The 17,500-nt window shown below is 34.2% G+C and overlaps 1 protein-coding gene and 1 non-coding gene across 9 annotated transcripts in view; both read right to left on the reverse strand.

Annotated features, from left to right (window-relative positions):
- The window catches only part of LOC137641352 (protein GOLM2-like), a 756,580-nt gene that overhangs the window by 303,702 nt on the left and 435,378 nt on the right, over positions 1-17,500 (reverse strand). For 6 of the 8 annotated variants that reach the window (XM_068373821.1, XM_068373825.1, XM_068373826.1 and 3 more), the window contains one exon: positions 1-93. This exon is cut by the window's left edge and continues 45 nt beyond it. The exons of the other annotated variants lie outside the window; for them this stretch is intronic. In XM_068373821.1, the coding sequence (XP_068229922.1) occupies positions 1-93 (93 nt within the window). The remainder of the gene's footprint in view (positions 94-17,500) is intronic. 8 annotated transcript variants of the gene reach the window in all.
- LOC137641729 (U6 spliceosomal RNA) lies at positions 4,933-5,040 on the reverse strand. The gene has a single exon (XR_011044587.1). It is a non-coding gene; the product is annotated as a U6 spliceosomal RNA (small nuclear RNA).

A 17,500-nucleotide genomic window follows, 5' to 3' on the forward strand; every position in this document is an offset into this window, starting at 1 on the left:
TTCTCGGCATTGTGTCAATTCATTATTAGCTTCAGTCAATTTCAAGGTCAAATCTTTTACACTAATATTAAACGCATCACTTCTTGCCTTTTCCTGTAATGTGCATCATATACTCAATATGATCATTTCATTTTATAAACAAAAACCTTATGACTAAATATCTTGACTTTATAGTAGCTACTACAAAACAAGCATGTACTGTACTTGCAAATTTGTAGTCTTTAAATTGGATAATATATGATGCATAAACAAACATGGTAATTTTAAAACTCATAAACTGTTTAAGTTATAACTACTTTACTCTATTTCCTTTTTCCAATATTAAACAAATGATAAATGAGAATAATAAAGCAACCATAAGTGAATGAAACTTTGAAATTTTGTTAAATCAATCATAGTTTTACACAACTATTGGTTAGCCTCTCTCTTCAAGAATAAGTGTACAACTGAATCATTACAATTAATCAGTAAGCATTAGGTTAACTGGAAATACATTTGTCCACACAACTTTAATGTTTGTAAGGAGTTAGGGAAGGCATTGAGAACCTAAATAAAATCTCAAGGTGTATAATAGCAATATCAATCTGTGGATTTAACTGATTACTTGTGCCAATTAATCTAGCATAACAACAGCAAAGGTCATTAAAATTAAAAAAAAAAAAAAGGAACAAGTAAAAGAAAAATATAAATGTGAAAATTTCTTTGATAAGATTTTTTTGTGAAAAACAGATCGCAAATCATAAACAAATGATTACTCTACTCATATTAAAGTAATGGATCATTCCATATGTAAATATAATGAATTGTAAAATTACATATATAATTGAAGCTTCTGATAAAGTTGGAAATTCTAAGTGCTACTTCAGGTAACATGATGTCTTTCAACATTACTAAAAAAAAAAGCACTAACCATCCCATCACCGCATTGAAGAGACCGAAGAAATTCTGCCAAAATGCTGCTGTTTATGCTTCTAATCATTAATCAACTAACAATGCAGAAATCCATTATGGCTGATTGATTGATTGATTGAGAAACAGATGTCATAAACTTTTTTTGCGTTTTCATGCTTAGAAACTAATCATTTAAACATATTTGTATCTATACACAAGGTAAAAATACTAAACTCAGTACTGTTTTGAAATGTACAGTAAATATACTATATAGATACCAAAAAAATTAGGAATAATAAAAATAGATCATAAGCAAACAAAAAAATTCAACTCCTGAAACCTAAGTACAGTATATCACCTGAGTATCACTATAAACAATTTCTCCAAACACAATTCACGTGTACAGATAAGAAAAGAGATACCTTCCCTATTCTGATTACCACTGTAATTAACTTATTAGGGCACAGTACCAAGTCTACGTCTTAACCAGTTACTGTCTCAAAAAAGAACAACTACAAATAATCATAACAAAAAGGCTGCAGGTCACTATATTAAAAATCCAGGTGTAATCTGCACATGTGTAATCTATGCATTATATGGAGGAGTAATCCATCTTTTTGACATAGTATTACTAAGAGGGCTATAGAGGTTATTTGGTATCCTCAATAATTTCTGGTGTTTGCTAACCAGGTTCTTTATATGCTAGTGGCATGGCATTCTTTACCCACTTACTGGCCATAGCAATTCAAGCACTGGCACTCAACAAATATCATCATGACAGCCAAACTTAGAAAAAAAAATAAGATTCAAAGCTTGAAGTGCACAGACATCACATTTAAATGATTGTAAGCAATAAAATATCTCCTTGGATTAAAATTTTTGCATATTATATCTGCATACAGTCCTATAACATACAGTGAGATACTACTGGGTATATCTGGGGGACACACCCAAAGTACCAACATCAGTATTACATCAATAAGAAAACCACATTAAACCACATCACATTGTTTAATTACAAATATTGTCACATGAAATTTCAAAGAAAAATGGCTGGATATTTGTGTAACATAAAAAATGTAGTATACTGTATTCCATTTACACCATATGACATTCAATCTAAAAGAAAATGGATGTAATATCTCAGGACAGTCTTTACAAAGCCAAAGAAGTTTGGAAATTAAAATCGAGTGAAATTTCACCAGCATCCACATGAAGGCTTCCCATAAAAGACCGCAAGAACTCTTGCTACTTTAAAGCCCTATATTATGGATTAAGTTTAAGATATGAAATATATGAGTATGAGAAGTGATACTCACAAATATTTTGCATTGATAAATTAATAAGGATACAATCAATACTTTATATATCAGCTACTTATAGAGGTAAAAAAATGTGATATGTGACATCTCTTAGCTCTTAAAAGATTTCAAACATCAATTTTTTATATGGGTTAAATGAGAGGCATGGATAATTATGTCAAATATCAAACCAGGATGCCTACCATACGACACATCTCACTGCTCATATACACATACAGTATAAGTAGACCAGGATGAACAACCATTCATCATGGAAAAGAACACTACTGCTCTATTGTCAAAATTTAAACTGCCACTTTTCTAGAAACTCAAATAAGCCTAATCCAATACAGTACTTCATGTTGGGAAATCCCTTTAAGGGGTGCAACTCACAGCCTCTGCTTGAAATTTTATTAATTAAGATTATTGCATTTTTGGCAAGGAAAATGTCTACGTTTCATGTTTTAAATAGTATTTTTAATGAAGACAATTTATTTTGTAGCTATATCATCCCTTTCTTATATTCATGCAAGCACGTCCAGTCCCTTACGTAAACCTTTTCTGACCAGATTACCTATCTACTTACTTTTTTTTCAAGAAATTGAGCGAAAGATATTTATGTCAGATTCCCATTAACAATTCGTTCTCAACCCTCATAAAATGTCTCGGTTTTCTTTGTGTCCTGATAGTATCCTAAGTAAATGTTTGCTGCACGTTTTTCTATATTACCTTGACATAAGAGTTTAACTTATTTTGGGGCGAGTTTGTATCGCCAATAGAGCGCATGCGTGTGAAATTTTAAACTGGCACCAGAAATTTCCAATGAATTCTAGATACTTAATGAATAAATAAAGCTTTGCCAGTGGGTACTGATTAATCAGGCTTGCCAATGTATTGGGTGCAGGTTAAAAACAATTACTGTATTACAGTACCATATACTGTATTAACTCTTTAAGTGTACTGTACAGTATTTTACATTTAAAAGTACATGTACAATTACAGTTCCTAAGTTCATATTTACAAAAGAAAAAAAAAGAAAACCCTTTAGTTTATGTAGAAAACTATCAGGAGAATGATCGTGAATAAGAAGGTTTTACTGTATATATTATCATTATTGTAGGTCAAATCATTATGTATGTGAAGCATTAATCTATGCTGCATAATAATGCTGACATTTCTTCCACTGAATTAATATGCTACAACAAAGTTCAATATACTCTATATGTTGTAATGGGTAATATACTTTTTCTTGAATTTATTAGCACCTTTTATGAGTGAACATAATGAAGTAATATATCTTTTTACACTATGAATGCCTGCATAAAATGGCTAACAACAATAAAATTTCTACATCCATCAATTCTTATGTATAGAAATATACAAATACAATTCTACTCTTCACTAACCAAGTAAGCATTTTGTGTATGCAAAAATAAAATACAGATAGGAATGCAAGGGTTTGTCTAGAAACAATCCAGATGTCATATTCTACATCATAAGAAGCTAGTTTCACATAAAACAAAACATATGGTCTACTTACTAAAGAAATATAAACAGCTGAATGGTACAAATAAACTTATGAATTAATTAAACAGGATATACATAAGGATGAAGAAGAAATAACTGAAGATGCATCCACACGTAGAGTATCCTTATTTCTGAAAAAGCTACAAAATCATAAGAGAAAGAAAGAAATTTTAATAATAAAATCTATTATTTCTATACTCATTTGATGTTCATATCGTTTTGTACTCAAAGTTGATTTAATATCAATGTTACGACATAAAAACTAACAGATTACCATTTTCTTCCTTCGGGATGCTTAATGCTCTCGCCCACCAAGGCAACATATGGTGAGTAATGGCAGCAGCCACTGTACGGCTAAGCAGCACCCCCGCCATGAGTTCAGTTTTGAAGTCAAAACTAATATCTTCAGTGGAGAGGGTGGGCATGTATAAGAACATTAGGTATGTAAAATATAGAAATAATAGATTTTATCAATGAAATCACATTTATTTCTATGAATTTCCCCTGATGTTCATATTTCTGACTCCCACACTCTGAAGGAGGTGAGTTATGAAGGAAAAAATTTGGTTTAGAAATAATAATGCTATACCATAGACTCACCTCTTAGTCTAGTGCCTTAGAACTAAACCATTACAACTAAAGTCATAAAGTTAATGCTCCAAATATATTTTTAAAAAGCATTAAATATAAATATACTTTACCCAACACAGAGTATTCAAAAATAAGAAAAATTAAATTCACCCATTCACAAACAAAAAGAGAATTTTTTTTCTTAAATCACATCCCCAGAAGCTACTACAGCACCTAAGGGCCAGCAATCTTGATAAGAGAACCAGTATTCTATAAAATAATATTTAGCAAATACCAATTTGGTACACCACTAAGTTGCTGTTAAAACTCTTTCCAAAGAAAGATTCTTACAAAAGTTCAGCAGTGTAGCTGCACTTCTAATATTCTACACCCTAATTTTAAAGTCTTTCATCTGCCTTGGATGCAATTCAGTGAACAATATTTTAACCAAAAAAAGACATTGCATATATGGACAAATGGTGATTAGAAAGTCTAATCCCACAAAACAAATTAGGAACATTACCATTAATGTCTGCAGTTTGGGCCAAAATAAACTTAGTCCTCACTGGACAAAGAAATCTATTCTCTGCAATCATTGTGACTTTTTTATGTCCAAGAGGAAATTTGAGACAGTGATAACCCTTTTGATTTGGAATATTTCATGATTTTGTGTGTTATCCTTATGTCCACAAGGGCCATACTAACCATCTCTGTATTATTCCAATTTTAGTATACAGTAGGGAATGCCAAAGCAAGCACTCTGAAAATCATGTTAGCTCTGAATGCTTGTAAAGGAGATAAAATCCTCTCAGGTTCTCCAAATCCTACCTTACCAGAAAAAGCTTGTACTTAACTATAGTAAAGTAATGTGCTTAGAAAATACTAATTCCAATAGGAAAGGTGTTTTGGCCAAGAGTTTCATTTAAAATCTATGCATATTAAATATTGTAATACATATATATCCCAAAAATTCTTCTGATTACTGAAGGTTTCTTAAAAAATAAAGACCTAAATGCATCCACAATAATGCCTGAAACATGTTAATCCAATCCTAAATACTTGCCCACATTATTATGTATGAATCAATAATCCTTAATACTATAGCTCAAATGTATAGATTCTTTTCATAAAAAAATAAATGGAGAAATTTTCAATATAACGAAACTAGTCCTAGATACTGACACAGTTCTTGACTTGCATCATTCAAAATATCTCATTGACTTCGATAGAGCTTATTAGTAGACTATTCAGATCCTAAAGCAGACAATCTAAGACTGGAAAATCCCTTGTCTCTGAGATTATATTGGACAGTCTCCATGCTGTTAAGAGATACAGCGCATAATGGTTTGGATGCATAGTTCTCGAATGAAGATTGCCTGAGATTGAAATGTAAGGCAATGTTCATGGATACTCTAAATACATGGACATAGAACTGAACCAATCTTTTTTTCAGTAAAAAAGGAGACACCATACCGCTGTTCACTGATGTCCTGAAAGTGTTTATTATCTGCTGAACCATGCCAAACAGGGGAAGAGTCAGATCTAGATTAACCCGTCCTGTAACATGGTGGAAATGTGGGAGGTTGGGCTGTGGCACCCTAGCAGTACCAGCTGAACTCGGCTGAGTCCCTGTTAGGCTGGAGGAACGTAGAGAGTAGAGGTCCCCTTTTTGTTTGGTTTCTTGTTGTTGTTGGCTACCCCCCAAAATTGGGGGAAGTGCCTTTGGTATATGTATGTATGTAACATGGCATCTGCTTTCCATGCTACACGATCCAGAATTGGCATACAAAACAAGTAAATCTTCTTGTCTAGAAAAGTTGCAAACATGTCTACATTTGATCATCCGCACCAATTCAAAATCTCTGGAAATATTTTCAGAAAACACCAACTATCCAGAAAAAAATTGGTTCTTTCTGCTTCAATGATCTAGTAAGATATTTGATCTTCCTGGTATAAACCAAGAAAGAAGTATTATTTCTCTTATATTCATCCAGGTCAATAGCCTCTGCTCAATATACTATTTGAAAAGAATTAGACCTGGAAACGAATTACCGTATTTCCCACATCATAAGATGCACATTTTTTCTTGAAAAATGCCCCCAAAAATCACCCTGCGTCTTAACACTTAGAAAAATTTTTATAGGGAAGTTTGATAACCCCCAAACATCCAACTAATGACATACAAGCACTCAATTATCATTCATATGTAATAAATAATTTTATTTTCATATTGCACTTCGTTTAATGTAAGTTATTTGTTTTGGTATTCAGCAGATGACTCACTAACCCTGTTCTGCAAGCAAACATGCCAACTAGTGGTCTCCTAGCAGACAACGCTATAACATATTACAGTGAACCCTCGTTTATCGCGGTAGATAGGTTCCAGACCCGACCGCGATAGGTGAAAATCCGCGAAGTAGTGACACCATATTTACCTATTTATTTAACATGTATATTAAGACTTTTAAAACCTTCCCTTGTACATAGTACTGTTAACAAACTACCCTTTAATGTACAGAACACTTAATGCATGTACTACAGTACCCTAAACTAAAACAGGCACAAATATTTAAGGCGATTTTATATCATGCGTTTCCTAAACATGCCAAAAAGCACGATAAAAAATGGCAACTAATGTTTTGTTTACGTTTCTCTGATCATAATGAAGAAACAAACTCATTTAGTGTACACATCTGAGTATAGGTTAGTTTTTGCATCGATTATATTGATTATACAGTATGTTGATTTTGTTACTACCAATGTTTTACTTAATTTTTCTTAGGACTTCCAAATGAAATGTTTTTCTTTATGACGCTGCCTGAAACGACGGCGTCATAAAGTACGCTCAGTAAACAACCAGGTTCAGTAAACAAAGAAGGCATTTAACGCGCATGATGAAAGTGATAAATAATGATATTTACAGTAAAAGCTTTTAGAAAATATGTTATTACAAATATTATTTACCGTATCCATATAAAATCATACAGTACATACTGTATGTAGCAAAGCAGGAAAACAATTCACGAGAGAGAGAGAGAGAGAGAGAGAGAGAGAGAGAGAGAGAGAGAGAGAGAGAGAGAGAGAGAGAGAGAGAGAGAGAATTGTTTTACGTACGTAAATGTAAATTTTAAACAAAAAAATATGATAGGTTACAACATGTATACTATTCAGACTTTTAAAACCTTCCCTTTAACTTAATGCATACAGTACTAAACTAAAACAGGCACAAATATTAAAATGTTAGAATATTAAAGTAAAAAATAAAGATTGTTACTGTACTCACCACGAAAGAAGTTCAAGAAAAACTTGAATGATGATGGCGTTGAATTTGCTGCACAGTAGAAATGATGATGATGAAGCTGATGATGTCTTCTACTGTGCAGCCAATGATAGTATTTTACGTCTCTTCAGACGGAGGTGTCTTTTCCTGGGACACCTCTTCAACTTCTTCCTGGGACACTTCTTCAATTTCTTCCGAAGGCGTACTAGCAGGAGGAACTGGCTCTTTTTTGCGAGGCTCGAAGAACATTGTGATCGGAAGTTGCTGCCGCTGCTTCTTTTTTCACTCGAAGAGCATCCTGTAGGGAGTCATGTGTTCATCGATCTTGTTGCAGAATTGGATGGACCGAACCATATCCTCGTCCCACTCTTGCGACATTTCTTTCACCTCATTCGCAAGCTTGCAGAGCTTGGCAAGCCGTTCTAATGTTAAGCCTGTTTCTTCGACAATTTCTTGGATCTCTTCCTGTGTTTCACTGTCTTCTTCACTGGCCGATTTCGTCAGGTCTTCGAGGTCTGCGGCCGCGTAACTTCTGCCTTCTTTCAACATATCGAGAAGCGTCACCTTCTCAGCAATCATCATCATCTTTCGGTGGTGTTTAGGCTCACTACCAGCCTTAGTAGAAGCAGCACGCTTGGGAGGCATTGTACAGTAGGGTTTAACAGAAAGTTCAACAAAAAGTTCAACTTAAAACAGTCACGCACAGCACAGATTAAAGTTCACAATAACTTAACAAGGTCTACACAGCGATACGGCGGGAGAGAAAGTGACCACGAAAAGATGCTGCGGGTTGGAGAAGCGGTCAAAACACCAATCACAGGCTAGATTACAAAACTTGGGTTCTGATTCGTAATCTATCAGCGCTTGAACCAATCACAATCCGTCTTATATGCTACGTAGGTTACCAATTCAAAGTACAAGGTACCCTACGTATACAGTAATAATAATAATAATAATAAATAATGATAATAATAATAATAATAATAATAACAATAATAATTTTAATAACAACAACAACAATAACAATAATAATAATAATAATACAGCTTTACGTAGGCTATTTTACGCTTGTTTTGTTGTAGGATCTCTCTCTCTCTCTCTCTCTCTCTCTCTCTCTCTCTCGTATGCTTATTCGAAATGTGATTTTTGCAACAAAGAATATTATTGGATGCAGTACTACGTACGTATACATACAAAAGATTCATGGAAAAGAAGCACATCCATTACATTTGTAGTACAGTAGTAGCCATCAACAGCCTTACACCATTCTAATATGGTATGACTGCATCTGATTTGCGTTTCATGTTCGATTTAATTTTACTACGTACTGTATACAGTACTGTACTGAATTATCGTATGATCACATTCTCTTTTCGTGTTTTATTTCTTTCTGTGCTGAATTACTGTATATGTCATATGTAATGCAATGAACAATCAGTAAGAGCAGATATTACTAATTACAGTATTAATGGAATTACAGGTAACGAAATATCGTATTTGGGGTCTTCAGATATCGCGGTATTTTCGAAATTTCCGGAAAATCTGCGATATGTATATATATATGGGTTATGAAAAAAACCCGCGAAGTGGTGAATCCGCGATGGTTGAACCGCGAAGTAGCGAGGGCTCACTGTAGTTGTTTATGCAGTATTTATCTATTTTCTTATATTTTGTTGGTATTTTGTAATAAAGCAATATTTTGATATTGACTTTTTTGCCTGAGTTCTGAAATAATACAGAAAGTTGCCGAATACAACCTTGAAAAAAAATCTCTGTTGGTTGAGTGCAGTGTTACCAAGTTAGCAGAAAACTAGACCTGGTCAAATACAGTAGAAAAAGTATAACACTTACAAGAATTTTTAGAGACTTTTATGATCAATAATTTTGTGTGAAAATGTATGGGCTATAAAAGGAATTTGGAAAATATTACTGGAATTTTACTTCTTTACCAAAATGCGATTAACAACACTTTGCAACACTGCTTTCACATAAATAACACTTGAAACACTAAACAAGTAGTTGTGGTGGCAACTATGACTGGTTCAGTGGTTTCTTATATGAATATGTAATTAAATTGGGATAACCGGTGCGCAACTTTTAACATTAACTTACATTTCATAATACACCCAAAATATGAAAGTTTACTGTGCCAGACAAAAATCTCATTATAGTCGTCAACTGAGAACTGCTGCTAAGAATGGTAAAATCCTCCATTTCTTTTTTTTCCAAAACCTGCCTTGCTAATTTAAGAGTACTTCTTACCACATGTAGCGTCTTGTGACATGGGAAATACAGTATTTAATGGAGATGAATCCAAGACCTCCAAGTAGCGTTGGAATTTTATTTTCTAAATATGGACTTTTATGGAAACTTTGAGAAACTTTGCAAAGGTATAGGTTTTGGACAAGGAAGCATTGGAGAACAGAACATGGGCCACTTTAATCTAGGGCAGCACTCACATCTCAGGCTGTAAACTACCCCATATCTGACAAGACAGGAAAAACTTTCCTCCTATTCACTCATAAATGAATAAACGAATAATCATCGTACTATAAGTTAACCTTTTCTTCTAGTTTTGGTATAGTAGAACTAAAAAGAGAAAAAAAAAGTTAAAACTTCTTTAATAGCCTGGATATTTGGTAGTTTTGATTTAACATAACTTATGCAATACAAAACAAAATTTTTTGAATTAGCAGTAAATTCTTTACTTCACAAAGTCAGTAAAATGTCAATTGACTGTAACATTCACTTTAACCTTGACTTTATAGCATTAGATATACCCAACACCTGCATTGTGAATCTGAAAAGTATTTGTCACACACAAGGAACTTCCTTTTGCCTTTTATATTGTATCAACAGGAAATAACTAAATAAAATTTTCTTTATCTGGTCCTAATTTTATCTAGATACAAGGCAAACGTCAATGAAATGGAAAAACTAGATTACAAAATTATTAATTTAGCAAAATGTCGCCAATCCAATTTATCAAACCATGGATATGCAGGAAAAGTGAATTTCACTTATGCATATTAGTTATTGGTTCTTAGTAAATTTATTGTGGCAAGCTGGTGAAGTTAAATTTATTAATTTCTCAGAATACTTTGTGATAACCTTGTTGATTTAATCATTAATGTATAAAAAAATCCGAAATACGAGTGAAAAATTTTCTTTTACATTAAGCACTGCCCTTCACATCTGTTAATTTTCAACGGGAACTCTTGCCTCAGTGTACAATAAGGAACTCACTTCAGAAGTAGAGGTATTATCACCTACATTAACATTATTAAGAAACCTCAATATGTGGTAGTGGCCGAGCCTAAAAGTAAAACTGGGTATGTTAAATTAAAATTTCTGTTTCAGCCATATTCATTTGCTGTTAAGGGCTAGGTAATGGCTGCTATGGTATTCTCAACTTAATCACCTTAATGATCCACTAGCCTAGTCTAATCTGGATTTGTCCCTGATCTAAAAGCAAGTTTTCTTCTATGTTTGGAATTTCCAATCTATTCAGAAACCATTTGAACATTCCAAATCTCTTTCATATACGATATGTACTGTATCTCATTTCTCTTCTAGACTATTCCTCAAATTGTGGATTGGATACTATATATTTAAATTTTATTTATATTTTCATTACTTTGGTGGTAAAATTAAGCATTTTCAAGCCTCAATAATAGAGCAAATTTATCAATAAACACAAATATAATACAGCAATATATAACATTTATCAAGATATATAAAAAAAAATGCATAGTGTACTGTAAATGAATACTGTAAACAAGAATTGAGCAACTGATGGAAAACGAAACTCGGAGGAGTGGGGGCGTAGCCTAGTTTGCCGAGATGATTTTGTATATGGTAGACTATTTGTTGAAAGAGGAGATACAACAAATCACAGCAGGCTGATCAGTATCCTGAACGTAAATTGGGTCAGCGATCAAAGGATCACTCTCCAGCCTACTACAGATTTCAATATCCCATATTGTACAGTTTGCTTTTATTCATAAATAAGTGACATTGCTTCCCATTTTTATTGGTGCTTTGGGTTGATTTGTATTTTTGCGTAATACTGTGAATTTATTTCAAGGCGTACAACGGTGACAAACTTTCAGTATCTTCTAAGGCTATAGCCAGTGAACCAAAGAGGCAGAGGAAGATGCTTACTATAGTAGCAAAGATGAAACTCCTAGACATTCCTAAGGGAAAGGGAGAAGCTAAGCAGCCATAGGCTACCATTATAGCATCAATGAACCTACTGTTTGCTATATAAACAGTGAAAAGGGTGTTAAACTTATCACAATAAAGCTATCACATGGATGGAGTTTGCATTAGCCCACTGATTCAGTGACTGCATGAAGAAGAACATTGCACAGGACACAAACACCTTATGCGAGAAAGCCAGGCAGCTGTACAGCTAGATAATTAACAGATGGCAGTGATGCTGACCCAGAACTAGGACCATCTACAGCATCTCCCACCAAGCTAATCGAATTTAATGCCAACAAGGGCTAGTTTGTTAAATCTAAAAGGAGGTTCAAGGTTGAAAGTGACCCCATGCATAAAGGAGCTGCCTCTGCTGAGAAACCTGCCAGCACGGAATACGTGAATGAGAGGTTTCAGACCATCGTTGGGGAAGATGGGTATTCACACGAACAAATTTTCAACATGGATGAGACTAGCTTCTTTTAGAAATGTAACCCATCATGGACTTGCATTATGGAGGAAGAAGCCACATCCCCTGGATTCAAGGTGCACAAAGACTTCACACTTATAATGTGAGGAGATACTGAGAATTTTATGATAAAGCCAGCACATAATATGTTAGTAAAAAAAATAAGGGCTCATAACAGCAAAAGTAAGAACTGGCTGCAGTCCACTGAAAGTACAACCAGACAACCTGGATAATGAAAGCACTGACCTTGGATTGGTATCACCAGTGCTTCATTCTTTAAATTACGCTTTATCTTGCAGAAAAAAGGAATTGATTTTAAGTGCTTCTCCTAATAAACATTGTTGGATGCAACACAGCAGAGCTGTCATCTGAGGGCATACAGATCGAATTCTTACTGCCGAACATCATATTGCTGATATACCCTATTGATCTAGGTGTTATTTGTGCATTTAAGGCACTCTATACACAAAACTCCCTGCAACAACCAGGTCGAGGCTGTGGACTCAACACTAATGATAACTTCTTGTTGAATAAGTACAGGCATGGGTACACAATTGCAATGTCTCCAAAATATTTAGTAGGCCATAAAGGAGATCAAGAACAAAACAATCGATGACTGCTGGAAGAAATTGTGCCCACAAGTTGTCAACTGCTATAAAGGATTCTCTCCAGATGACATCCACCTCTCTGCAGTAGATAAGGCAGTGAGGCTGAAAAAACTCCTAGGGGGAGATAGCTTCTCAGATACCACTACCAAAGACATTGATGACCTAATTCAGGCCCCCTCAGATCTGTTGACGGGTGAAGATCTGACAGAGATGAAGATGTCCTCAAGTGAGGATGAAGATGAAAAATAAAAGTATCCACAGAAAGAACACAAAGTCGGCCAATTAGTAGAAGACCTCTCATCTCTAGCAAAAACGGCAAAAGACCATCAAAGAATGGTGAATGTTGGGGACTCCTAGACAATGTGTGTGTTGCAGTTCAGAAATTCTATATAAATAGACAGGAAAATTTAATTGACAAAATCCTTATACAGAAGAAAATGCCATTCCAGCAACTGAACATCACTATGACCCTCATACACAATAAAATAAGACAGATATTTCTTCAGCAGAAATTGAAATTGCACTTGATGATGACAAAGATACTGCACCATCTGATTAACATACATACATATACCAAAGGCACCTCCCCCAATTTTGGGGGGTAGCCGACATCAACAAGAAACAAACAAAAAAGGGGACCTCTACTCTCTACATTCCTCCAGCCTAACCAGGGACTCAGCGAAGTTCAGCTGGTACTGCTAGGGTGCCACAGCCCAACCTCCCACATTTCCACCACAGATGAAGCTTCATACTGCTGAGTCCCCTACTGCTGCTACCATCTGATTAACCACCTGCAAAAGAGCTGTACTGCCCAATCTTTGCTGTGCAGTAAATTTACCTCATCATTATCATTATCATCATCTACATTGTTTTCTGGTGAGAGTTCTGAATTTAGTTTTTTTTTGATACATAAGGATGTGTGTACAATAAAAGTAAGTTTGAGTTTGAAAATGCTTCAGAGTTTAGAAAGACTTCACAAGACTGTGGGAAGAGTTTATAAAATCTTGGATATAAAGAATTTTTAAAAATTACATTATAAGTATAATGAAAAATTATACAGTAAAGTACTGTATAGTACTTTTTTTATTAAGATGTTTTTTACCTATTGTGGGGAGGGAGGAAATTAGAACCTAACACCCATATCATCTAAGGGATTACATCGTTTCTTGTTTTTTGTTATTACTTTTTTTATTAAGATGTTTTTTACCTATTGTGGGGAGGGAGGAAATTAGAACCTAACATAACCTATTGAAGGGAAGGAAAGAATTAGAACCTAACACCCATATCATCTAAGGGATTACATCGTTTCTTGTTTTGTTGGTTTTGAATTTACGCCAGTTGTTAAAAATAATTCATAGGAAAATAAAAATCATGTTATGAGTACTTTTGTTTGACTTTCCGTCTGTCTGCCACAAGAATTGAGGTCATAATATCACTGAAATAGTGTCAAAAGCACATAAAACCTGTTACTTTACCATAAATAAGAATTTTAAAGTGTATAAAATTATACAAGAATACTTACACCTACAGTAAATGTTCACATAATTAACATAAATCCTAGCGAACTAACTATGAAAACATCTGTGACTGTGTTTTTATATTAGTTAGCAGTCTTTAGTGGCCAAACAGAGGCATTTTCTATGGTAGTTCAAATATCTACCATTTGAAGCATTAACCGCACATAAAATCATGATATAGTAATACCTCGACATACGAGTATCCCAACATACGAGAAATTTGAGATATGAGGAAAGTTTCGAGCAAGTTTTTGCCCCGAGATAAGAGACAAATTTGAGATACGAGGATACGAGACCGTTCCCTATGCGGCCGCTAGGTGGCCGAGTGTGCGAGAGGCTGGCTCACGAGGACAGCATAAAATTTGAACGATGACATAATTTTATATCGTGTATGATGCGATCTCCTTGAATTTAGCTTCAAAATTAGTCTTCAAAACTCGCATATTACGTGAGTATATACGGTATTATTATATTTTACCCTTTTTCACTTAAGACAAAAGATTGGTAAGCAAATAAAGTTAAATTTATGCAAAAATTTGTAGCTGAGACTAGGAAAACATCAAGGAAAGCTGTGTCCAAAATTTAAGAAAAAGAAAAATTAGTTAATGATGTAATCAGTTTATGAAAAGGTAAACCAAATAGCACAAAATCTACCTAAATAATTGGAAGGGAAATTTAATAGTTACCTAAACTCTGGAATCAAGCACTGCAAAGCTTCAGACTATCAAATGATTGTGCATCGGCAACTGGGATAAAACACCCATAAATATTGATATGCCACTAAAATCAGCATTAAATAAACTGAGAGAAAAGTACTTTTACTAAAAACTACATACCTTTACATGCTATAAATAAAAATTATAGTCCACATAATAACTGGTTTTTTTTTAGCAACTGAAAAAATCCTTCCTTGGTTAGCTTTAATCAGCGGATTTGGAAAGTATAGACGGTAGTCTTGATCATAAAAACGTAAACAAAGGAAAATATAAACTGTATAATGTATTCACTGTTTTTATTTCATAACAAGATACTAATATATGCACTGTATTTTATATTCATTTATATTGGATACAGATATGTAACACATCATTTTTATCAAAATGCTGCTTTGGTGCTAGAGTATGGCAGGCGCAATTTTATTTGTTTCTTTTCTTTAATAGCTTAAAGTAATTAATTCTCATCTACCGTTTGTCTAACAGGACTTACGAGTTAGGTATTGAAAATGAAAAATAAAGTAACAACATTCTTACATACCATAAAAACTTTTCTAATTTTATCTTTTATATATTTTCAAACCTCAAATTTACGTGAACATAGAGTAAGAAATCAATTACCATTTTCAAATTTTTTTATTTTTTATTTTCTAATTTTCTTATTTTTTCATATATTTTTTCAAGTAAAATTACACCATACCAGAGGCACTATTTATTGAAATTTTATGAATTCTAGATAATATTTAATGAATAAGTAACAATGGCTAGTGGGTACCGATGTATTGGGCACCAGTTAAAAGGACTTTTACTGTAGATTACTTTACGAGAGGAAAGTTTTCAACACTATACTGCATGAAAAACTTTGTGTACTTGAACTGATAATTCATCAGAACTTCCAAAGAGTAACTTATTTCGATACCTAAACAAAAAATAACTTTTTTTAAGACTAGGTACCTCGTCAGAGTCAAGCTCTTCTGTATTCAAATCCTCTTTCCCATTTGTTTAATACTAACAGTAACAGTAAATGTACTGGCTCTTACATTAACATATCTAAGGAAAAACTTGATTGTGCTAGTTTACATTGAACCCTGCTCACTGGTTTTTGAAAGATGATTCGACTGAAATTCTTGAAGATTTATTGAAAATGATCTATTCTACCAAAGTCATACAATATTCACACCCTTGATATAATTAACAAGTCATTGATCATGAGAGCCTAGTATATAAGGAGCCAGACTAACAGCTCTGCTACTATCATCTCAATCTCCGGTGGTCCGAAGATCACAACAGAATTCAGAAATATCGAAGGTTATGCTGAAAGAAAACCCAGGGTCTTACGTGCTCTCTGGATTTCCCCTGAACTACATGCAATCAAAGCAAAATTAAAAAAGGACTATACTAGACATTAGTTTACTACTGTAAATGTTTGAACAATAAAAGCAGTAAGCTATCTGCTGAAAATGCAGCAGCTCTTAAAAATAAGAACTGAGAAGAACTACAAGTAAATACGGTAACTTTCCTCAAAACATAACAACAAAACACAATCCTGTGGCTGACATGCTTCAAAAGGCTGGGTCAACTACTCTCCCGACATACAAATTGCTAATCCAGAAGAAGACATCTCCAATAAAAAGTTAAATAACCTAAAACCACAATGAGAAAACATTCAATTTCAATTGCACGGGCAATTCGAAAAGGGATTTTGACAAAGGAAAAATCTATTTCTGGGCTCCAACCCGTGTCGCCCAGTGAAATGCTCCTATAGCACCATTTCTAAGGTAAATAACTGCTATATATTACCAGAGAAAAAATTGCATGGGAATGCCAGGTTGAACCCAGCTCGCTCACCTGTATAAGGTGTCGATATAATACTGGGGCGCGATAAATCACAACCAGAGGCCTCGCACCATTTAGATGTCTCCTGTCAAAATCCCCGAACAGCGAGGCGCCGTTCAACCTCGTACTACTACTAACCAACCCACGCCAGTGACGTTACTCCTAATATAGCACGCACTTTGTTAACAATACTTTGTGTTGTGTGTAAATTTCGCTGGTTTTTCTCTGGATTTACCTCAAGATGTCCGACTCCACTGTCACTACATCTAAGTTAAGTACCAGAGCTATGAGTTTTGAGATTTTGGAGGGGGCCTTGTCCGTTTTTGTTTATACTATTCAGTTTTTTATTCACGACCTTACTGGGTCTCCCTCGGTACAGGCTCCTTCCTCTCTCTCTCTCTCTCGTTCGTTCTAACGATTTTCAATTAGTCCTCCATACTGATTGTTTCTCGTTGTGAACTTTATGGATCTCCATGGTTCACAAACCGTATCAATTTTATATTGTCCTGTTTTATGATAACAGTTATTTCATATTCATGTGCGTATATTGGAGGTTGGCATGCCTGATCGCCATCGGCGTTCTTT

The sequence above is a fragment of the Palaemon carinicauda genome, chromosome 5 (assembly GCF_036898095.1).
Source record: "Palaemon carinicauda isolate YSFRI2023 chromosome 5, ASM3689809v2, whole genome shotgun sequence".
Taxonomy (NCBI): Eukaryota; Metazoa; Arthropoda; class Malacostraca; order Decapoda; family Palaemonidae; genus Palaemon; species Palaemon carinicauda.